Source organism: Protopterus annectens, chromosome 1.part0 (genome assembly GCF_019279795.1).
Source record: "Protopterus annectens isolate FY-2018-M chromosome 1.part0, PAN1.0, whole genome shotgun sequence".
In the NCBI taxonomy this organism is placed as follows: Eukaryota; Metazoa; Chordata; order Ceratodontiformes; family Protopteridae; genus Protopterus; species Protopterus annectens.
In genome coordinates, this window is record NC_056725.1 from 1,389,559,936 (window position 1) to 1,389,584,905 (window position 24,970).

Below are 24,970 nucleotides of genomic sequence, written 5' to 3' on the forward strand. Positions count from 1 at the left end.
AAATCTCTTCCATTTACTAGTATACAATTTCTTAGTGGCAGACTTGTGGGCCGAAGATGATATGTATGACTTCTGGGTCCAAGGAATGATTCCTGACTATAGTCGGAAGAGGAGGAGTCAAGCTGTTAACTTCAAAGTGTGAAGGGACTGGTGGAGTAGTCCCGACTGATGAATTAATAGGTCTGGAATCTGATCCAGGAACCATGGACCGTCCAGTGCATATTTCCGAAGATAGGGGAACCATACCTGACGAGGCCAGTAAGGAGCAACTAAGATCATTTTGCTCCCCGAGAGAGAAGCCTTTTGGATCACTCTGGGAAGGAGGGGAACTGGAGGGAAGGCGTATAGCAAGCCGGTGGGCCAAGGATGGGCTAGTGCGTCCATAGGACTCTCCCCCGGAGCTGGAGTGAGGGAGAAGAACTTTATGCACTTCGCGTTCAGCGGGGTTGCGAAGAGGTCGCAACAAGGAATTCCCCATTTGCTGAAGATCTGAGTTGTCACTGCATTGTTCAGAGACCACTCGTGAGGAGAGAGGATAGATCTGCTCAGTCTGTCGGCTATCACGTTGGATTTGCCAGGGATATGAGTTGCTATCAGAAAACGTCTGGTCGCCACTGCCCATTCCCAGACTCTCATGGCCTCTCTGCAAAGAGGGTAGGATCTGGTTCCTCCCTGCTTGTTCAGATACCAGACCACTGACATGTTGTCGGAGTGAATGGCAATTACGCCCTGAGGGAGGTAATCGTGGAGGGCTTGTAGAGATAGAAGCGCACCGCCCTCATTTCCAAAATGTTGATATGAAGAAGACTCTCTTCTGAATGCCATTTGCCTTGGACTGACCTGTCCAGGGAATGCCCCCCCACCCCATCTGGGAGGCGTCCGTGGTCAAAGTGGCCATAGGAGGAGGTGGAACAAAAGGTCGACCCTGATTCAGATTGGAGGGCACCAGCCACCAGCGAAGGTCCCGTTTGCAGGTTTCCGTGATCCGTATGAGGTGACGGAGCGGGAGATCCTGAAAGGACCACTGTGTCGAAAGAAGCCACTGGAGAATTCTCATATGCAACCTTGCTAGGGGGACTAGAAGAACCGTGGCCGACATAGATCCCAATAGTTGCAAGACCATCCTGGCTGGAGCTTTGGATCTGAGAAGCAAGGCTCGGACTTGAGCTTGTATGATTTGTATCCTTTCTGCAGGAAGATAAACCCGCATTCGGTTTGAGTCTATTTCTACTCCGATGAATCTTATGCGTTGAGATGACAGCAACACAGACTTTGGCCAATTGAAGGTGATTCCTAGGGAAACGCCTAGTGATATTGTGGCCTGTAGGTTCTGCAATAGTAGACATCTGGAGGTGGCAGTTAGGAGCCAGTCGTCCAAATACGGAAACACCTGGAATCCTAGACTCCTCAGGTGAGCAGTCACCGACCGCCAAACATTTGGTGAACACCCTGGGGGCTGTGGTGAGACCAAAGGGCAGCGCGCGGAACTGAAAATGACTGTCTCCTAGGCTGAAGCGCAAATGTCTCCTGGACGCCTGATCTACCAGAATGTGGTAATAGGCGTCCTTGAGATCTATGGAGCACATCCAAACACCTTTCTCCAGCAGTGGGAGAATGGATTGTAAGGTGACCATTCGGAACTTGGACTTTTTGACTGAATGGTTTAGAATGCTGAGATCCAAAATGGGCCTCAAGTCCCCGGTCTTTTTTGGCACCAAAAGGAATCTTGAGTAAGTCCCTAATCCGATCTGGTCTGCGGGGACCGGTTGGATGACTCCTTTTCGAAGCAGCTTTGAGACTTCTAAGGCTGCAATTTCCCATTGACTGGGTGGCGGGTCCGGGATTCTCTTGGGTCGAGGTGGGGAGTGAGAGAAAGGGATGGCGTAACCTCCGGCGATAATTCGAAGCACCCATCGGTCCTGAGTGATACCCTCCCAGGCTTCTAGGTGCCTCGAAAAACGACCCCCGACTGGCTCTGGAGCTGCACAGTTGGGCAATCCTTCAGGGATTGTGGAAGGCTGAAGAGCCACGAAAGGACTCGCGGTCTCCAGTGTTGCGAGGGCCTCTGCCGCCTCTGGGATGGCGTCTTCCAGAAAAATTTCCCCCTCCTCTGCCTCTAGAAGGGGGATCGTCCTGCTGCGAGGGATAAGACTTCTGGGATCTATGGAACCACATTTTCCCTCCTCTTTTCGCCTTGGGATAAGGCCAAAAGGGAGTGGAAAATCATGTCCCTACGGCAGTCAAAGTCTTACCTTCTTGCTCGCAGCGGGTCAATGTGTCCTTTACCTTGGGTCCAAACAAAGAGGACCCATCAAAGGGAGCGTCGACAAAGGAAGACTTGAAGGCTTCCGCAAAATGACACAGGCGGAGCCAGGCTTGCCTCCGTAGAGCAATACCCGCCGCTCTACTCGCCCCTTCGGCCGCATATGAAATGAGCCTCATGGACGAGTTTGATATCGATGACAGCATAGCCAACTGAGAGCCAACCGTCTGGGCCAGCTGCTCAGGTAGGTTACCCGAGAGGGTATCTGAAAGCTCCTTGATCAGATCCCTCTGAAACCTGGTGAAGTGCGTTAAATAGTTCAGGGACCTTAAGGTAAAAGCCGCTGAACTGAGGGTGCGCTTCCGTGCGATCCATGCTCCTAGACTCCTTATTAGGAGGATGGACGGACGTCGAAGCCTCTGCTACATCTTGTTGGGTAGCAGATGCCACCACCAAGGCATCTACAGCCACACCTTTTCTCAAAAACTCCTTCTCTGGGGGTGCTGATAGGAACTTATTTGGGCGAGCAGGCACCGGTTCCTCAGAATCTGGATGTTCCCACGCCCTTCGACAGATTAAATCTAGGAGCTCGTCGAAGGGCGGAGACACCCAGGAGGCGGAGGGCTGTGCCCCGAAGGCCTTAAGGAACACCGACTCGTCAGCAGAAGGGGGTTTGGAATGCCAGCCGCCTCGTTGTTTGAGGGCTTCCAAGATGTCTGCAAAGGAGACATCTGAGGACGACTTAGGGGACCCCTCCGCATCATCAAGATCAGTGTCTGACGTGAGAGACTCATCGGGGGAGTCGATGTGCTTCCTCTTGCACGATCTTTTCCTTGGGGGTTCCTCTGAAGAAGCTTCAGAGGGACCTCCAGGAGTGGGGGGAACCCCCAGTGGGGGTGACCTCAAGCCCCGGGGCTCCGCTGTCTAATGACAGGGGGACTGCCAAAGACCCAGTCTCCGTATGTAGGGAAGGTGCTGGTGAGACCGTGGAGGTAGCCCAAAGAAGATTTGGCTAACGCACTCCACGTGGCCCTGAAGGCTGGACCACCAGAATCCTGGGAAGGTCCAACCCCCGTGGCCACAATGGTAGACGGTACCCCCGCAGCCGACGCACCGAGAGGAAGGCTCGGTACCGAACACATCAGTCCCGAAGCGTCCCCCCCCGGGGCCGACAGAGGAGGTCCGTGTACCAAACTCCGACTCGAGAGCCGGGGTTGGAGTAAGGGTCGGGGCCGACCCGAACACCTCCATCGGCTCCACCAGCACCAACGGCGCCGAAGCTGTTGAAGGAGGAACCAGAACTACAGGGTGGGCCATCGGCTCCAAAGCCGAATGGGCTGGAGCCGAAACTAATTTCTGGAACACAGGAGACTGAAACAGTCTTAGGAGCACCCTGTCGATGTCCGAATCAGACATCTTGGAAGATCTAGAGGAAACCGATCGGGTCCGAACAGACTTCTCCATCGGCTCCAAAGGACTGGGGGACCGGCTCCGAATGGACTCTACCAGTATCGGTGCCGAGGGAGATCCCAAAACAATTTCCCTCGGTGCCAAGGAGGGCTTTGGCGCCGAAGGGGAAGAGTCTGAGCCGGCAACCCTCATCGGCTCCAAAATCAGTGGAGCCGATGAAGGTGACCCGCCTCTTGAAGCCCCAGTCATTGGCTCCGAAACCAGAGGAGTCGAGACTGGGGGCATCGAGGCAGACCGTTCCGCCCTCGGCTCCGAAGTCCGTGGAGCCGATGGAGAAGCCTGCCTGGATTTCTTAGTAGTCGGTTTCGATGGGCTGGTCGGAGCCGACGCTTTCTTTTTCTTAGTTGGAGAGGATGAGGAAGATAAGGCTTCCTCGAAGGAGGGTTTAATCAGCCCTTTTAAGATTAATTTATTCTTCCTCTCTTGGAGGACTCTAGAGGAAAAGGCGTGACACGCTGCAGGACTCCTGTAGGTGCTTGGCGCCTAAACAATATACGCACGAGGAATGGTCATCGGTTATAGACATCTTATAATTGCACCTCGTGCACTTTTTGAACCCTGAGGGCCTATGTTCTTTGGACATAATGTCTCAAAAAGTCAGTATAACCTTAGAAAAATCACTATCTGTCAGCAAAACAAAGATTTTAAACAATAATATAAGAATATAAAGAAATATATATATATATATATATTTTTTTTTTTAACGATACAAATATCACAAACACCAAAAAAGGAGGGCCAAGAACCCTCTAACTTAAACGGGTACTTGACCTCCTTAAAAAAGAGAAACTTGTTAAGTAATAGGGGAAGGCCCCTCTAACTTAAACGGGAAACCTTTCCCTAAACAAACACACTAATTTTTACCACAAAAATAAACCAAAAAACACGTGTACAACAATAGCTGTTAAAACAGCTTTTGGGAAAGAATAGAGAATTTCCTGACAGGAAAATTTGAGAAAAAAACAGCACTTAGCTCAGCCAAGTTGAGACCACGTCCTAGCTTGTAAGCGGCAAACGAGATCTGGGGAATTAGTGGTGGTGCATCCTGGGATAGAGAATTGCTCAGCCAATGAGAGGCTTCGCTCTATAGCATAGCGTGCCGAGTCGGAGCCGAGGATCGGCTCCGAGCTCATCAGTACAGAATGTAGGCGAGATAGGATCACATAACATCCAAAGTTAAAGCTTTGGGAGGAGGCAGGGATGCCAGCTTTGGAACAGTCTGGAGCCTGCACCTTACAAAAACATGATCCTGAAGAGGACTCAGGAATAACTTTTGGAAATTTACAGTAAACCCTGGGCTTTGCAGGAGACTTATGGCAAAGTGCAGATGCTGAAGTAAAATCCCTGGAGAAGAGGCCTGAATCAGCAGGTCATCCAGATAAGGAAAGATAGGCTGTCCTCTCATTCTGCAAAGGCAATCACAAGGAGGAAGTCATTTGGTGAAGATCCTTGGGGTAGATAACTGAAAATGCCAAAAAGCAACACAGAGGCATAAAAACTTCCTGAAAAGGGGATGAATGGGAATATCTAGATAAGAATCCTAGAGATCCAGGGAAACTAGAAAAGCATGAAAAGGCAGAAAGGGAAACAGTTTGAAGAGGTAGCATCTAGAAAGGAACCTACAAAAAGGTGTTTAAGAAAGATCCAGAATGGGTCTTCCAGGTGCCTTCTTTCTTGGGGGCCAAGAACATTCTGAAGTAAAACCCCTTCCACCTCTGAGGATTTGGAACTTCTTGAATTGTTCCCTGAGCCAGCTGACCCTGATCCTCAGGGGAAAAAAGGCAGTTGTTCCTGAGGAGGCTGAGGACTGCCCAAAAAGGGAGGAAGATTTTCCAAACCATGTAATATCCCTGAATTATGGAAAGAACCTAGGAGTCTTAAGTGACATTTAACCAAATAGGAAGGGGCAGGGAAAGATGCACAGAAAGAGGAATGTGACCGGGAAGAACGAGATATTCAGACAGTATTTGGTTTGTCAGAAAAAGGAGGCTTCACAGTAGGAGCTAGGGTAGCCTTAGCAGTGGGAGTCCTTCTACCACACCCTTCTTGTCTTTGGGGTGGGGAGGCGACACTGCTTATGAACAAAAGCAGGCCTGTTAGGGTAATTCCTTTGAAATTTGGTAACAGGAGAAACAAATGTTTCAAATGCTGTTAAGGCTTACCCTTATCCTGCACGGACTTAAATAATTCAGTGGCAGCAGCGTCAAACAAATGCTTAGTAGCCACAGAGAGATGCATGAGTTTTGCCTTTATATCATCCAAGAAAGGTTGAAGTCTGAACCAGGAATACCTCCTCAAAACAGCCCTAGATGAGGCATGAGTTGCATCATAGCTGCATTTAATGGGATGGCGAACAACCTGAGATATCGTCCCCAGTAACAAAAGAGCACATACCTTCCCCTCAGTCAGGAAGATCTGAAACAGACTCAGACCTGTGAGAGAAAAGCCAAGACATACCTGGTTGTGTGTGTCGGACAGCTTACAGCTCTAAAACCCGGGGTAGCAGAAGTATAGACATTCTTAAACAACCTCTCCATAGTTCTGCTGTCCTTGTTAGAGGGAAGCAACTTTGTAGAAGACAGCAGTTTGGATGGTTTATCACAAGCAAATGACACCACAGAAGGGTCAGCAAAGGGGGCACTTGTAAAGAAACTGGCAATTAGGCACTTGGTAAAACTTATCAATTTTTTTGGGAGGCAGGGGGCTGGGAATCAGGAGTCTAAAAAGTAGTAGAAAAAGCAGCAGCAAGAACAGGAGGAACAGAAGAGGGCCTATGAGACTCCATTTGCAGAAGTTCATAGCGCCTCTTCTGAACATCAGACACCTGAGCACAATACCACTTAAAAAAATTCCATCATTCAGGAAATAGTGTCACCAAAATAAATCTCCTCAAAAGAAGAGTCTGGACTGTTAGATTATGGTTCTAAAGAAAAGTGTAAGGGATAAGGAATCTGAGAAGATTAATCACCATCGCAATAGTCATAATCATCACCATCAATCCTGCAAGTGGTAGAAGACCGAGGAGGAGCAGGACAGAAACCATCTTGTGGATGCTTTAAAGCCATAAGGGCATTAACGAGACCTTGAGTGAAGTTTTGTCATTCTAACGCTGAAGGTCTTTAGAAGCACTAGCAATATACTTAGGTTTTAGTTTCTTTTTAAAAGGGAAGTCAGCTGTAAAAACCTAAGCAGCTTCTGACCACTGATGACATTCAAGGACAGTAGTCTGCATCTCTTCCCTTACTAAAATCTGAGAAACGCCCAAAGCTCTTCAGTAATTATCAGCCAATGTTCTCCCGGACATCCGAAGTGGACGTCTGCAAGCCTCCATGGACATGCATGAAGCCAGATCCATGCCAGCCTCCAAAGTGGTCACTACAAAGGAATCCAATAAAGAAACCAGCTGGTCCTCTAGGCTTTCACTAGCCTCAAGAGATGTACAGTGGAGGTGGTACAGCCAAACAGAGCTTTCTTAGCTTTATTCTCATGTGGCTGACCTGCGAGCTGGAAGATCCTTCCACAGATCTCAACAGCCAACAGTTTAAGTCATTGGTTTTCTAAATAAATAGTTAAAGACGAAAGCTGACTTTGTAATGCCTTAGAGAAGAAAGCTTGAAAAATCATAAAAGATGTATGATCATGGGAAGCACCTAAGGAAAATAAACATTGCTCATGTCCACCTTTACGGAGGATCTGTCTCCACACTGACATTTCCCCTTTCTGGATGACATTAAACAACCAGAAAAAATACAAAAAAAGTGATAAGAAAAACAATCTGAAAGCAGCCTGGTAACCAGCAGACAAATGGGCTTTCAGACTGGTGGCAAAGAAGTTCAGATGAGGTTACATCTGGACATCACCATTACGCCCTACTCTGAACATGGGGAGCATACGTGGGACGTACAGCATTCCAATTACAACCTGAAGGATTTGGTATATTGGCTGGACGTCGGGCTGCCTTAGGCAGGAAATCTTCCTATTGTAATGAATACGTTAACTGTGACATGGAAAAAACAGTTTTATTCCTAAAACTAAATGGAAGGTTATACAGAAAAGATGGAATGATGGTAGCACAAGGAGTAGGTCACAGACTGATGTGCACATGAGTCATGTATAAAGTATGCAGCAGTAGTGAGTTAAATATCCATGTACGTGTACGAAAACCTAGTCAGAAACATTCTGCAATATTCTGTACAACAGAGAGATACATAAAGCGCAACTACATCATATCTTGGCTTAAACATCTGAAAACAATACATAAAAGAGTAGCTACTTCCACAGAATCAAAGTACAATTGTTAGTTTTTAAAACTGAACTGCAAAAAGCATGAGACTACCTGCAGTGCCACGGAGAATCAACCTATTCCACCATTGCACAAACTAATTCCTTGAAAGTAATGCTATGTAAAATAGTAAAACAGCCCATGCGATACTGATTAGATTGCAAACCTGAATGTGAATACATTTACATTCTTTTTATCCTGTCACAACTGAAGGTTAAGAAAAAAGAAGAGCAAGTCTCTGAAAAAAAGCACATCATGCTCCAATATTTCCAGCTTTACTGTTTACCTATCTTGATTGTCAGGCTACGGGGTGAAATTTTACAGAATAAAAAAAGTTTCAGCACTCCAACAGAAGCTCTGTCTTGACAATTTCAGACAGGAAAAAAATTCTACCAAAGAAAATGAAGTTACCACTATGGTAAGTAATAATGCTACTTCTAAGCATGAAAAGCAAAACTGGAATACGTAAAGTGACACAAATCAAAGGAAAACGATAAGAGTTACAAAGCAAGGTAAAATAGACCCAACTATACTTACATGTGGAGTTGGACCACTTCATTATCTTTTCGTGAAACAGTTACTCTTCCCACTGTAATTTCAGTCTCTGTCACACTAATGGCTGGCTTGTAAAGTTGACAATAGTGTTCAGCCTGTTCGAAAACAAAAACACTCCTCTATACGATGTTTGACTATTTCAATACACATGTTTTAGAAAAGTTTCCTGCCACCTATTTCACTTAAATCTCTCTCTCATATACAAAAATATACACAGTTAACTTCACATTTCTCATATTTATGCATGCACATTTAGGACACCTATTCATTTATACAAATATATTCATATGTTACATACATAAAATACACATACAAATATCTACATATCTATTATGTGTGTGTATGTGTATACATATACATATATATATACATATATACATATGTATATATACATATATACATATGTATATATACATATATACATATGTATATATACATATATACATATGTATATATACATATATATATATACATATATATATATATATATATACATATATATACATATATATATATATACATATATATATATATATATATATATATATATATATATATACATATATATATATATATATATATATATATATATATATACACACACATACACACACACATACATACACACATACATATACACACACACATACATCTATATAAACCTTGTATACCTATATCTATACATCTACTACTACTATGTAGACATATAAATCTATATATCTACAACTACTTCTATAAATTTTCCCCAAACTCCTGGTGTTCTGAAGTGTGATACTCAATCTGGAAATATATCGTTGATTGATAAGTATATTTCTTGGCATTTTAACCTTTCAGAGTTCTGCATTGTCTTAATTTTGCCTGAATGAATTTTTTTTTTGCCTGACTGAATTATTTTATATATTTTCTGGCATTGTTTTGTTTCTCATCGGTCCTGAAACTGCTGCTCCCCTATTCCTGTGGTGGAGTTTATAAAACTGGTCTAACAGCTTTTGTGTGTTATCCGATTGCTTCAAGGCTTGCCGATTTAAAAATACTTTGTTTGTAAATTCTTTCATACACTGTTTGAAACTCCTGGTGTTCTGGCTGAAATGTGATTTTCAAACAATCTGGAAATACATCGCTGACTGATGAGTGTATGTTTCTTGGCATTTTAACCTTTCAGATTTCTGCACAGTCTTAATTTTGCCTGATTGAATTATTTTTTTGCCTGACTGAATTATTTTATATATTTTCTGGCATTGTTTTCTTTCTCATTTGTCCTGAAACTTTTTTCCTCTCCCTCCCACACTTCTTGTAGTGTTGTTATAGCTGGTGGTTTTGCAGTTGCCTGCCCCTACTGTAAATTTGATCAGGGACACCCCTCCCAGTCTGGTGTTCACTCTACTTAATACATAGAGAACATTTGAGAAGGCCAACCCACTTAGGTTTTTAACCTTGAATTTTTCTTCTTCTCCCTCTCTCCTTGCACTTCACTAAAAAAAAAAATAATTTTGGTTTTGCCTCTTCTTAAAAGTACTCAAATGTATTTATTCTGCTGCATTTATTACTGCTTGGTAGTAGCCTGATTAAATTGTAACTGTTATTCTAAGGCTTTTGGTTTGAGCACTTGGACTTCAGAGCAGTTTCACATTAAGAACATTGTGGTCTGCACTGTTGTGGCAGGACATGTAACTTGTATCCTTCTAAGTTGGGAACTGTTGATTGAAGGCTCAGTGTCTGTTATCCTAGAAGTGTATTAGTTCTGGTTTAAGCACTTGGGCTTCAAGTCAGTTATTTTACATTAAGAAGGTTTGTGGTCTGCACACTCATGGGAGGAGAGGCTAGATTCTGCCCTTCTGAGCTGGGAATTTCTGGTTAAAGGATTATTGTGCCTGCTTATTTAAACTGTTTCCATCTGAAGTTGGTGCGCCTCGTTTGCTGTAGCATAGACTAGATTCAGGCATGCTGAATCTAGCTTTGTTTGTATAACCTGAGCAGTAATCCAAGCCATCTTTTTTGGAGAAGGTTCCCCTGCACCTTACTGGCAGGAGTGTGCAGTTGGAACTTGTCTGATCAAAGACTGCTGGAACAGGGCTCAGCTTTTAGCTATTTATTGGTTAATTTAAATCAGTTTGCTCATTTGCTACTGTTATATTAAACAAAATACACTTTATGCATTGCTGCTTAGCTAGCGTTAAACTAGTCCCGGCGCCATAAAGTCTGCTCTTCAAATGTTCAATTAGAACTAGCCAGTTTTTTAGTTTTAGCACTCAAATCCGTTTCTTTGAGCTCAGCACTTGTTCAGAACTCAATGTAAGCACTAAATAAGCTACAAATTACTACAGCACTCAACTTTCCTCACTTGTCTAGAGGAAAACAGTTTTTAGTACTTAATAAATAAGCACCTATCCAGGCATGTCTAAGGGTCAGTTCCCATGTCTAAGGGTCAGTTCCCAGTGTTTTCTCCTGTCTCCCTGATGAATCTGGGCATCTTGGGGCAATGCAGCAATTGCCTCATGTACACAGACAACCCTCTCCTCCTACCACCCAACACTACAACCTGTGAGAGATGCACTTATATAGCCAAACTGGAAACAAAGGTCTCTTCACCCAAGACTGGACTAGACAGTCAAGAGGAGAAGGTAAACACTTGCACCACACCACAATCACATAGGCCCTCAAAACTTACACCACCAAAACACAAACATCAAAACAAAACACATACCTACATTCACGGATGCTCTCAATAAAAATCTGCACAAGCAGAGACCTCCAAAGCAGAAAAGTAAGCAGCCTCCACCCCAACGCAACCCAAATGACACATGACACATGACCCATGACCCACAAACTCAGTGTGCCACTCAACCACAGCCCATAAGGCATAACAATGTACCCAACACTCTAGTCATACGTGACTCTATAGTGAGGCACACTGATGTTCCACTCACCAGGCTAAACAAGGAGAAAGCTACTATCAGGTGCCAGGATCCACCACATAATGCACACACTCAGGTCACTCCACAAGTACAAATATGACTGTCATTTTCCATGTTGGTGTGAATGTCTGGAGACGTACCTCCCTGGACTACATGAAGAGAGAGAGAGGAGCTCTCCGATCTTGTAGCCCAGGCAGGTATGACCCTAGCCATGAGTAGCATCCTGCCATCACCCAGAATGATACCACAGTACAAGGACAAAATGATTGACTTCAACAACTGGCTAAGCTTCTGGTGTCATTCTAAGGGGAGCCAGTATCTCTCTGCCTGGGATGACATGACTGACAGACCACGATGCTTTGCCAGAGATGGCCTGCACCTGTTGCCCTTGGGATTCTGGATACTGGCTAAGGCTCTTGCCACCCCTAGTGTACCTTTTTTAGGCAAGGGTCAAATGACAACTTCACCACCGTAACAGGTACAAGCAAGCAAAATCTGAGGGTAATGCTACTCAATGCTAGAAGTCTAAACCTCAAAATGCATTCACTTGAGGCACTCCTTAAAATGGAGAAAATAGACATCTGTGCAGTGACAGAGACCTGGTTCAAGGCCACCTAACCTGGACCACAACACTAAAGGCGGAGGCGTTTCCATATTCATTAAGGATATCCACACCTCCAGGCTAGTTGCTCAGCACAATGCATCCAAGATTATCCAAGTGCAACTAACTCTGGGCAAGACCACAATCCAAACTAACTTGCTAAAGATCTCCCACCATGCCCCAGGATTCCCACTCCTCATTTCTTGACACACTGGAACATATTAGGGTACAACTACCCCACCATTAACTGGGAAAACTACTCATGTACTAACTCTTTTGCTCAACGTTTTCTGGAATTCATAAATTCAAACGCCTTGCATCAACTTATCCACATCCCCAACCAGGGGCAGGAATATCCTAGACCTGGTCATTACCAACATGGGCGACTGGTATTCCACACCAGAGGTCAATTCCTCATTGGTCAGATCAGACCACAAGCTAATCATCCTAGACATCCGCATCCCGTCCCCACCCCAATCAACTAGGAAAACTACCATAAAAAATTTCTCCAAAGCCAACTTCACGCTTAAGAAAGAAGTGACAAACTTCACAACACCCGTGTAGATGGACACTAGAGGTACGAATGCTGAATCCTACACAAATGCACTTTATAAACACTTACACGAGTGCATGGATCGTGCTATCCTCCAAAAATAAAAGGAAGCCAATATGGTGGTCCCCTGCCATAAACAAACTCTACAACAGAAGAAACAAACTGTTGGTAAATAAAAAAAAAAATGTTCAGCCTCAGTAAGAAGCTGAGATCCCTCGTAAAATCCTCCAAAGCTTGTTACGATAACAAAATCGCCACTGATTTTGAAGACAACCACAAAGCATTCTATAACTATGTCAAGAATCTCAATGGCAACACTCATATCTGTTCTGAGTTATAGCACAATGGCACTAAATATACAGAACCAAACGATATTGCCAACATCCTGGCAGACAAGTTCAGTGCTAACTTGGGCCCATCTCTATACCTGAAGAATGCAAAGTTCCTGTAATCACGGCTGCACAGGTAAAAAACACTCTTCAAAGCCAAAAACACAGCATCCATGGGACCTGACAACATCCCAGGCTGCGTTCTACACTAACTACAGAATGAACTGGCACCCCACCTAAGCACCATGTTCAATCATAGCCTCACCTCAGGCTTTGTGCCCACTGAATGGTGCACAGCGATGGTTATCCCACTCCACAAAGGGGGAGCCTCCACGGACCCTGGGAACTACCGCCTCCATTAGCCTGAGTCTGGTCTGCAAGGCCATGGAACGTATCATGGAACTTGTAAACAAAGATATTGGTAATCACCAAACTCTGGACCCCAACCAGTTCAGGTTTGTAAAAGGCTGATCATGTCTCAAACTTTATAGACTTCTCTGAAGCAGTCACCAAAGCCGTAGACGATGGTAAGGTAGTTCACACAGCCTATCAAGATCTCGTCAAGGTTTTTGACACCATCCCCCACTCTGGAATTATAGATAAACTCACTAAACTAGGTATAAATCCCTGTGTCACAAGATGGGTTGCCAACTGTCTCACTGACAGAACCCACACTGTGAAAGTAGCAGACTTCAGACCAGTGACAAGTGGAGTACCACACGGTTCAGTCCTGGGTCCTCTCCTGTTTGGTATCTACTTTTCTTAAGTACAGGCTAACACCCATGAGCTACCACATTGGTGGCAGTCTACTTAACACAGACAGTGTGATGAGACCTCGGGACACAGGTGGACATAGTCTCTCCTTTGATAATCACATCGCCACAGTAGTCAGGAAATCCTTCTACATGGCACACCATCACAAAAGTTCTCATCCAGGAAAAAAGAGGTCATTGTTCCCCTCTACTCGTCACTCATTACAACGCCCCTTTTGGTATGTACCTTACAAAACATCCACAACAACTGGAAAGGCCGCAGAAATACCTCACAAAGAGGATTACCGGCCTCAAACAGATGCCCTACGCAGACCGTCTCAAAAAACTTCGGCTTTACTCTGTCGCATATCGCCTACTCAGAGGCGATCTCTGCCCAACATACAAAGCTATGTCAAACCCAGAGCTGTTAGATATGCTCCACAAATAAATCACAATCCCCCTGAACTACATGCTCTAGGGACCTAAACCTGGTCACTACAATAAACAGAACATGCTGGAGGAATAGATTCCTGTCCCAGAAACTTCCCATACTCTGGAACAAACTACCTATCTATAACTCTTCCAAGAAAAATCTTGATGATTTGATGGGAAATAGGAAATTCACTCCGGGGATCAACTCTGCCTGACAGGGGCACAGGAAAATTATTTTCTTGGGTGGCGAAAGCCAGAGTTACCTTTTTGGCTAGGGTTATATAGGCCCTAGGGCCAATAGCCTAGTACCTACCTATGAACCAATTGCACCCAATCCTCTCTCTTAATCATACTGTTCCCCAACTTTAAAAAAAAATTTTATATGTAATATCTGTTATTTTTTACTGTATTGTATGCTATTGTATGCTGTATTTCCCTGCAAATCTACTGTATGTTACCTCATTTATTTTATTGTACACTGTATATTCCCAACAACTGATTATATATGTTTCTTTCTTTATAACTGTTGCTTTGGAGCTTTTCTCCCCAGGCCACCACTGAAAATGGGCTCTAATCTAAGCTGTACCTCTGTCTCTCTCTTTATATATACATATATATGTGTTTGTGTGTGTGTGTGTGTGTGTGTGTGTGTGTGTGTGTGTGTGTGTGTGTGTGTGTGTGTGTGTGTGTGTTTATGTATGTGTATATATATATATATATATATATATATATATATATATATATATATATATATATATATACACACATATATATATATATATATATACACACACACATGTATATATATATATATATATATATATATATATATATATATATATGTGTGTGTGTGTGTGTATATATACATATACACACACACATATACACACAAATATATATTCATATATACAAATATTAACATCTACATGCAGCTGTATGTAATTACTGGAAGAGTGCAATATTTACACTAGATAAGAAAAATAGAATCCAGTCAACTTATCAGACTACTTCAACACTTGATTCTGAAAACTTACTTCTAGGAAAGACATTAATCCAACTATTTAAAGGAAGGCTTTTTTGATATCAGACTCTGAAATAAGTTTTGGTGCAGAATGTGGAAGATGCTGCTTTCAATTTACATGCAGTCTTAGTACTTTTCAATTTCTCAAATAAATGGGGTAGCTTGTAATGCCAACTGGGTAATATTAAGGGACACACAAACCAGCTCTGGCAAGAGAAAATAAAGCAAAACCAATTTAACTCAAATTATCAAGTTAATACCTGTTTCTTAGATATGTTCAGTTTACTTCCAATGACTTCAGCCATTTTCTGCCTGCTCCCCTGTTTTGACAGCATTGCTGTGAAACAATCCAGTGCCTAAAATGAAGACAATCAGGAACAAGAGAATTTAAAACCTTCATATGTTGAACTGCTTTTACAGGAATTCTAAAATTATAAATTTGCTGTACCACATTTTCAAACTAGCCACACCATAAGGCTGACATTCAGTAAGGAGCATTTTAACCCAATGTCACAAACCTATAAACCCAATAAATACAGAGGTCTAGTAGTCTAAATTGCTAATGGGCAGTTAAAAAGCCAGTTGCACAGTCAAAAGACAAAGTCCCTTTAACACAATTCCAGCCAAAGCAATGGTCATAGCTTTGCTTCAAGCCAGCTACACCAAATAAAATGGAAAGGTATGGCAGTAAACAGAAATATCACAGAGACACTGGTCACCACGGATAAAACCATGCACTTCTTTAAAAAAATAAATAAATAAAAGACAAGAGCTGTCTCCTGGTCCTTCCTCAGGTCTATAAAACATACAATCCCAGAACCTATTTAAAAATAGCAGCTAACCAATCATTTCAATGCATCAATTTCCACCCTCTAAGGGTGGGCTTAATCAGTGCACAAACATTGAGACCTGGTGTTTTATCAGACTAACATTGCAATCCATTGCATTTTAGGTATTTCCATTTTATTCACTAAAATATCAAATGTACTGGAACAGCCAACAACTAACGATACCAATCCACACTGTCTGCTCCAAAGTGACTCTCAAAGCACCAGCACTCCACAATTCCAAAGTAAAACGTAATTCCTTTAATGACACGAACAAATTAAAAGTTAAGCGCTTTCATCTAATTAAGACTTCATCAGAACTACCTTTCTTACTCCATACATTCTCATTATAAACTTTTGCATCGTCACATGACTTTCCTACAATTAGTTTTTAAAGTGCTAGTGCAAATACAAGTTCCTTCATCATAATAAATATATAAACATACATTTCCATTTGTTTTTACCTTCCTCGCCCTGGTTAGAACAATGCGCAATCACTGTACCACATATTAATACCTTATGCATATAAATAAATACATATAAGAATACATATATAAATACATATATAAATACATATATAAATACATATATAAATACATATATAAATACATATATAAATACATATATAAATACATATATAAATACATATATAAATACATATATAAATACATACATAGCAATTGTTAAAATTACTTCAGAATACTTAAGAATAACTTAAAAATTAATTAAAAATTCCTTTCATGTAAAGAAAGATGATATAAATTCATCTTTCATCATGAAAGGAATTTTTAATTAATTTTAATATGTGGTACAGTGATTGAGCATTGTTCTAACCAGGGCAAGGAAGGTAAAAACAAATGGAAATATATGTTTATATATTTATTATGATGAAGGAACTTGTATTTGCACTAGCACTTTAAAAACTAATTGTAGGAAAGTCATGTGACGATGCAAAAGTTTATAATGAGAATGTATGGAGTAAGAAAGGTAGTTCTGATGAAGTCTTAATTAGATGAAAGCGCTTAACTTTTAATTTGTTCGTGTCATTAAAGGAATTACGTTTTACTTTGGAATTGTGGAGTGCTGGTGCTTTGAGAGTCACTTTGGAGCAGACATTTTATTCGCTAAGTCTCCACCCCTAAAGCCTACTTTAACCACTTACAAAACTAAAAAACTAAACATATGCCCATTAAATCTAAGAATATGTTTCGCTAGAGCATTCGTTTTTTTTTTTTTTTTTTACAATGAATATCACTTAAAAATGCAGGACCCATTCCCTTAACCCTTTATTACTCTTGCCAACATAAAATGCTGTACATTGTTGGCATTTAGCCAAATAAATACTGGGTGCCCTACAATCAGCATGAGCATTAAAATAAAAAAAAACTTCTGCCACTCACAGGATGTTCACATTTTGAATCAGTACAAATATACTTACAAATACATTTTTGACATGGGAATGTCTCAACTAATATTGTAGACTCAATTCCTTGGACCATAACAAAGTCTTCTCTTTAATGACCTGTTATTCTTACAACAGAATTTTGGACATTCCCCCACTACATCCTTAATAGGATCATCGGATGTTAAAATCACCCAATTCCTTCTGATGATTCAACATACATTTTCAGTGTCACTGTTAAAAGTCGAAAGGAGTCTATTTTGTGTAGGTCTTTGTTGTGACCCAATATTCTGTTCTTCATTCTCCAGACCAGCAGAAAAATATGGTCCACTTTTGGTCTTCCTTAGAGTATGCACTTCCTTGACCTTCTCATAAATGTTAGTCTCACAAAAGCCTCTTCTCAGTAAGTTATCAGTCACAATATGAAAATCTTTTCTAAAGCCATTCATCAGTATGCAAACATGATGCTCTCAAAAACTGATTCTTTGTTACATTACTGAACACACAGCTTAGATGCATATTAGTCCTAGACAGTAGATTATTCTTCCAACAGTTCTTTCTATAGAGCTGTGTTCCCAGTTGCCCAATCCATGGTCACCAATAGACAGACATCTAGAAAATCTATCATCTAACCAGCATATCCATAACTGCGACCCAACACATGCAACACATAGACCACACAGTCAGCATCTGAGACCATCCAGGTGCTATTAACCATAGAGCAGAGACTGCTCTCATTTTGCAGCAGCATGTTACAGGCCACCCTCAACAAACTCAGGAACCTCACATGGCCTGATTGAAACAGGGATAAATGTATCTCCTCCAAACACCATCATACTGTAGGTGACTACCCTATAATAGACTGGGAACACTACTCAAGCTCGAACCTAAAGAACACTCTAACCCAAAGATTCATAAACCAAATGCCATGGGATACATCCCCACCCATCCCACAACAGGTGAAAACACATACTCATCAATCATCATCAAAATGGGGGATCAATGTTCAACACACGAAGTATATCCCTCTCACTGGTGAGATCAGATCACTAACTCTCATCATCTGTCCTCATCCCGCCCCAAAGACCACAAAAAGACCAAGTGAAGCCCCTGAGCCAGTGGTAAACATTACTCAAACCGCTGAATCATTTCTTACAAATGCCTTCTACCAGCACCTACAGGCATGCATGGATCAGGCCCAAACAAAACCCAGATATGCTCAGAATTAGTTCAAATTATGTGAAAATTACTGAACCACTGACACATGCTAACACTGGCTTGGACAACAGGTTCATGGCTTTCTCCTCCCCCTCCCCTCCCAGAAGGGAGAGATTAGGATTTAGCTGTAGCCCAGTGAGAACCCAGCGCCCAGGGTGGAACTGCCCTCACTCCATGCAAAAACACAGCATCCATGGGACAGGTGCTGTCCCCGCTGTGTGGAATTAAACCCACAGTTAGGAATTAAACCCACAGTTAGTTTCACCTCAGGATCAGCCTTAAAGGAGTACGCACGCAGCGACTGTGGTTACTTCATGGTGGCGGTTCATCCACAGATTTGTCAAAGGCAGATCCTGCTCTTAAACTTTGTTGACTTTTGAACAGTCACCAAGGCCATTGATGAGAAGGGGCAGTCCAGCATACCTACCTCGACTGCCTGGCAAAGGCCTTCGACAATTCCCATCGATCACTCATCATCGAAAAACTCATCAACTTGAATGTCACAGAGTTGCTGGAGCCATGTCCAGACTCAAAGCCTGTCACAAGTGGTCCCACACTACTTTTCTGAAGTACAAGCAAACACAGGGAGGTTATGGCTGACAAAGTTTGCAGATGACTGCAAACTCTCCAGAAGGGCCTCACAGAAACGATAACTGTGTGCCCAGAGGTGGCCTACAGTTAAAAACCAAAAAAAATGCATAGTCATACCCTTGAAAAAAAAGGTAGCTACCATAGCTACCATATGGTCCAATCACACTGAGCAGAAAAAGTCATCAGGGATCTGGGGACCCAAGTAGTCTGTAGTCTTCTTTGACACACTCATGTTGCTAAAGTAGTTGGGAAAAACTTCTCATACGAAGCCACCCTGATCATGAAGGGATCACATCTAGATCAAGGGGTCATCGTCCCCCTGTACTCATCACTCATTAGACCCTATATTGAGTACAATGCCCGTTCCACCTGATGCAGCTTAGACACCCCATGCAGCTTGAAAGGCCCCAAAGTTCCTCACCAAAGGATAAGGTCTCAAAATATGCTGAAAGAACTCCAGCTTTATTCAGTCCATACCACATAACTATATGGGCTAGGCTTATAATAAATGCCGGGCAGCAGATAGCCTAGGAACTAAACCTATGAACCTATGAAAACTGTCAAGTGAATCTTAAAAACATGGTAGTACTCTATAAATAACTGAAATTCATCTAACCTTTCCGGCATTCCATCCCATAGGATAAAAAGATCACCCATGAACCGCTTGTAGAATAACAGGTTCATGGAATAATCATGTCCTTGCAGAACATATTCTTCCCATTTAGCCATCACTACATTGGCATAGCTGTTGGCACATGACGCTCCCATTGCTACGCCCTTCTGGCTATAAATCCTCTCATTAAAGGAGACATTATTCACGAGGATCATTTTCCAATAAGGCACATACAAGACATAATGGAGCTAGAAAAGTTACTTCTCTGATGTAAGTATGACCTCACGGACTCAACACCATAATCATTTGGAATAACTGTAAATAGTGCCTTTATATCTAATGTCACAAGTAAATATATTCTCCAATTTTCCAATTTTCCTTAAACTTAGGTGCAAGTCTTCTAGAAAATGTTTAGTGTTTCCATGTAGCACTGATTTTAATTCCCGCTCAACATAAATAGAAAGCGGCTCAGTTATCCAACCATTCGCAGCAACTATTGGATGGAAAGGTGGAGCTATCCTATTTTTATGCATCTTTGGTAGTCCATTAATACTAGGCATTATCGGTTCTTTAACCGCAAAATGCTCGTGTACAGATGGCATAATAATTCTACCAATTAACATGTCATACAAATTACCTTGCATCTGTTTGATTAGTTGTTCAACTCCAGTCTCTCAGTATGTCTCAGTATCACACATTTGTTCCATTTTTAGTATATAGAACTCTGTATCCATAATGACAATTGCTCCACCTTTACTGGCAGGACATATTCATATATCTTTAATCTCCTGCAATTCTTGGAGAGCATGCCTCTTTGCTACTGTAAAATTCTTAAATAATCGATTTCATCTATTATTCAATTCAGTGGACAACTGCCGCTCACAAACCTTCAGAAACTTCTCCAAACTGGGGTGTAAAGCAGGTACAAATGTGCTTGGTTTTCTCAAACAACCACCATCCCCTCTGCGTTAGTTTCCTAAAGTGCAACGTAGCATTAAAGTTCCTAGCAAACAATCTCAAATTCAATACAATATCACTCAAGTTGGTAAGTTCAGCTGGAATATATGGTAGTCCATGGTTCAATAATGACAACTGAGGTTCAGATAACACAACTCTAAACATATTAACCACTAAGTGATTTATTTCTGTCTCCATTTGTCTATGGCTGTTTGCCCCTCGGACATTTTCCTCCTTTTTTGCCCCCTACTCAATGACTGGTCATTTCGCTCTCTGCCCTTGTTTTATTGCTGCCGGTAATTGAAAAAAGGATGTGCCAGGGACTCTTTCCTCCCGGCCCCCAAATCTGTTGGTAAAACATTTTGAGTCATGGCTTCAGGTGGCTTACCAAGCCACATATTTCTCATAGCATCTGCCTGAGTAATCAAGTTATTTTCTACTACAGATTCAGCTGTTACAATCACATCATTTTCATTTCTCTTAACTTTCAGCCATACAAAAATATTCCCTTTTTTAAAATCTCGAAAGTCTCAAGTTTTTTTTTTTTTTTTTACTAGACTGCAGCTTACGTTCAAATGCCATTAAATCAGCAATGATATTAAGTTTAAGGTGATAGCTCTCATTACGAAAATGAATTGTAAGTTGCTTTTACAAGTGTTCCATGCTATCAGCCAATTCCACCTCTATCGGCTTGAAAAAGTCTAAGTAATTTAATATAATTAAAACTGAGTTTTAAGTTCATCATTTACTATTTTTCTACTAGACAAGGATAGCACTCACCATAGCTTGGCATACATATAACTCTCAGTCCCCTTGGTGCAATACGGTGGTGCAAGCAAGCCTCGAGGTCTAAACACTGCCACTGCAGCTGTTTCAGTTTAAAGCAGATGTTTTCCAACTCTTACACAGCAGCCACAAAGTTTGTATACTCTGAATGATCCTGCATATATAGTCTTCACTCGTCATCCCGGTCAAGTTCATATGCAGCAGCTTGGTTTTAAAACAGGTCATTAAAGAGGAGACTGTTATGGTCCAAGGAATTATGAGTCTACAATCTCAGTTAATAAAACGACATTCCTATGACAAAAATGTAGCATTTGTAGGTATATTGTAATGATACAAAATCTGAACATCCTGTGAGTGGCAGAATGTTATTTTAATGCTCATGCTGATTGTAAGACGCCTAATATTATTTAGCTAAATGCCAACAATGTACGGCATTTTATGTTGGCAAGAGTAATAGAGCTAAAGGAATGTGTCCTGCATCATTTAAGTGATATTCGTTGTCAAAAAAACAACTGTCTAGCAAAACATTCTTAGATTTAATGGACATATGTTTATTTCTTTTAGTTTTGCAAGTGGTTAAAATAGACTTTAGGGGTGGAGACCTAGTAAATGAAACGGAAATAGTTGAAATGCAGTGGACTGCAACTTTAAAGTCTGATAAAACACCGGGTCTCAATGTTTGTGTACCGATTAAGCCCGTCCTTAGAGGGCGGAAACTGATGCATTCAAGTGATTAGTTAAAAAGAAGTTATGTACTCACCACAACGTTCCATGTTTGTAGTCCATCTCGCCCTTCATTCTTGCATATGGGATCGGAGCCAATCCTCGGCCCCAACTCGGCCCATTTACAAGCTGGAAGTCTTCTAGTTGGCTTGTGGATAGGTAGGTATCCCATGGTGCACCAGAACAATTCACAGATCTTATTTGCTAACTAGGAGACATAAACGTACAGAAAGAAGCCAATACTAAAAGGTCTCCAAAGAAAATTATTATTTTTCTTTCTCCAGGTACTTCCAGGATTGGGGTAGGAGGGTGGGTTCGTAGGAATGAAGGACGAGATGGACTACAAACATGGAACATTATGGTGAGTACATATCTTATGTTCTGTAGTCCTATCTCGCCTTCATTCTTACATATGGGACAGCGTCCCTAGCACCTTATTCTTGGGTGGCTCAAAGAAAAATACTCCTGAGTACCATGGAACCAAATGATGCTCTACTGCTGGAGGTAGAATCCAATTTGTAATGAGTAATAAATGTGTGAGGGGTAGCCCAAGTTGCTGCTGCACAATTATCAAGTGGGACCCTGGCTTGAAAGGCTGCAGATTTAGACAGATCTCGTAGAATGAGCCTTGATTTTGAAAGGTAAAGGTCTACCCTCAGAGGTGTAAACGTAAGCTATACAGTTAGAAATCCAATTTGAGAGTCTCACTTTGGAAACTGGTAAACCTGACCTGGATTCGGAGAAGGAAATTGATCTGATTTCCTTGGTCTGGTGCAGATAAAAACATAATTGTCTATAGACAGCCAGCTGATGAAACCCTATATTCTGCTGCATTGGAATGATTTGGGAAGAATACCAGAAGTTCTATGGACTGATTCAAAGTGACATGGGAACAGACCTTGGGGACAAAGGAAGGATTAGTACGAAGAGATACTCTCTGTCTTTGTGAAAAATCAGGTAAGGGTTTTTTTTCCCCCCCCTCACAGATGATGCTTGTAACTGACACCAGTCTGGCCGATGTGATAGCCACCAAAAACAAAGCCTTCCAAGACAGGAATTTCAAAGGGGATGAGTGAGAAGGCTCAAAGGGCGGAGAAGTCAGTTTGGATAACACAAAATTTAAATCCCATGAAGCAACAGGCTCATGTAATGGGGGTCTTAAAGTGGCAACTTTAAGGAAGATTTTGCACAGCCTATGTGACAGCAGATTAGAATCTTGTATGCCTAGATGAAAATTTGAAATCGCTGCCAATTGAACCCCTATATTGGCAGCCACAGCTCCCTGGTGGAAAAGCTCAGACAGGAATTCCAAAACCACTGGAATGGAGGCGGTATAAGGGTCAACATTATTTTTCTCTGCCCAGACAGAGAATCTCCTCCATTTACTGGACTATAGTCTCCTAATGGAGGGTTTATGAGAGGACGTAAGGATGTGAATCACGAAGGGTGGGAAGTCCTGAAGCCTGACTAGGAATGGAACTGGAGCAGCCAAGCTGTCAAACTGAGGGTGTGAAAGGAGGGATGAAGCGAACCTGACATGTGAGGCAAGAGATCTGGTACTGGGTCCAGAATCCAAGGATCGTCTAGGAGAAGAGGCTCGAGAAAGAGGAATCAAACCTGACGAGGCCAGTAAGGAGCAATGAGGATCAGTTTGCTTCCCCAGCCGTTTCGCTTTCTGAATAACCTTGGGTATGAGAGGAAAAAGGGAGGAAAAGCATAAAGGACACGCAGGGGCCAATAGTGAACAAGTGCAACTCTCAGTGACTCCCCCGGAGGGGGGATGAGGGAGAAGTAGCTACTACATTTGGCACTGATCGGGCTGGCAAAGATCAGAGCAAGGCTGTCCCCATCTGCAGAAAATCTGCTCCGTTATTTCCTGTTTCAGAGACCACTCGTAAGGCATCAGGATTGCCCGGCTGAGCTTGTCAGCCATCACTTTGGTTGTCCCTGGAATGTGCGTTGCCACCAGAAAACGCTAGGAAGATATTGCCCATTTCCAAACTTTAATGGGGTCTCGACAGAGTGGGTATGATCTGGTTCTACCCTGCTTGTTGATATACCATACTATCAGCATGTCTGATTGTATTGCAATAGTCCCCAGAGGCAGAAGATCATGAAGTGCTTGCAACGCCAGGAGCAACGCCCTCATCTCTAGAACGTTGATATGCAGGTGAGCCTCATGATCTTGCCATGCGCCTTGGACAGTCCTGCCTAGATAATGCCCCCCCCCACCCTGTGAGGCATCCGTGGTCACAGTGGCAACGGGTTGGCGAGGAACAAATGAAGTGCCCGTGGTTAACTGATTGGGTAGAGTCCACCAAATGAGGTCCTTCTTGCAAGAGTCTGTCAGCAGTACGTGATGAGATAATGGTATGTGCTGAAAGGACCATAGGGACGACAGCAGCCACTGAAGAACCCTCATGTATAGTCTGAATAGTAGCACTACTAATATGGTGGAAGCCGTGGTCCCAGGAAGCTGCAGAATAGTCTTGGCCTTGACCTTTTGTAAGGGGAGAAGACGTTGAATTTGGAGAACCAGATTCTGTACCCTTTCTACAGGAAGATGAGCCAACATGTCTACTGTATCTATCTCTGCACCTATAAAAATCACAAATTGAGAGGGCAGTAAGGCAGATTTTTCCCAACTTATAGAAATTCCCAACTGGGCACAAAGCTGAAT

General features: G+C 42.3%; 1 protein-coding gene across 1 annotated transcript in view; it reads right to left on the reverse strand.

The window, feature by feature from the left end:
- MDN1 (midasin AAA ATPase 1) overlaps positions 1–24,970 on the reverse strand; it is a 3,484,183-nt gene that overhangs the window by 2,977,714 nt on the left and 481,499 nt on the right. Inside the window, exons 12-13 of the mRNA XM_044071809.1 lie at positions 15,434–15,529; positions 8,553–8,665 (exon numbers count right to left, since the gene is read on the reverse strand). Coding sequence (XP_043927744.1) covers positions 8,553–8,665; positions 15,434–15,529 — 209 coding nt within the window. The remainder of the gene's footprint in view (positions 1–8,552; positions 8,666–15,433; positions 15,530–24,970) is intronic.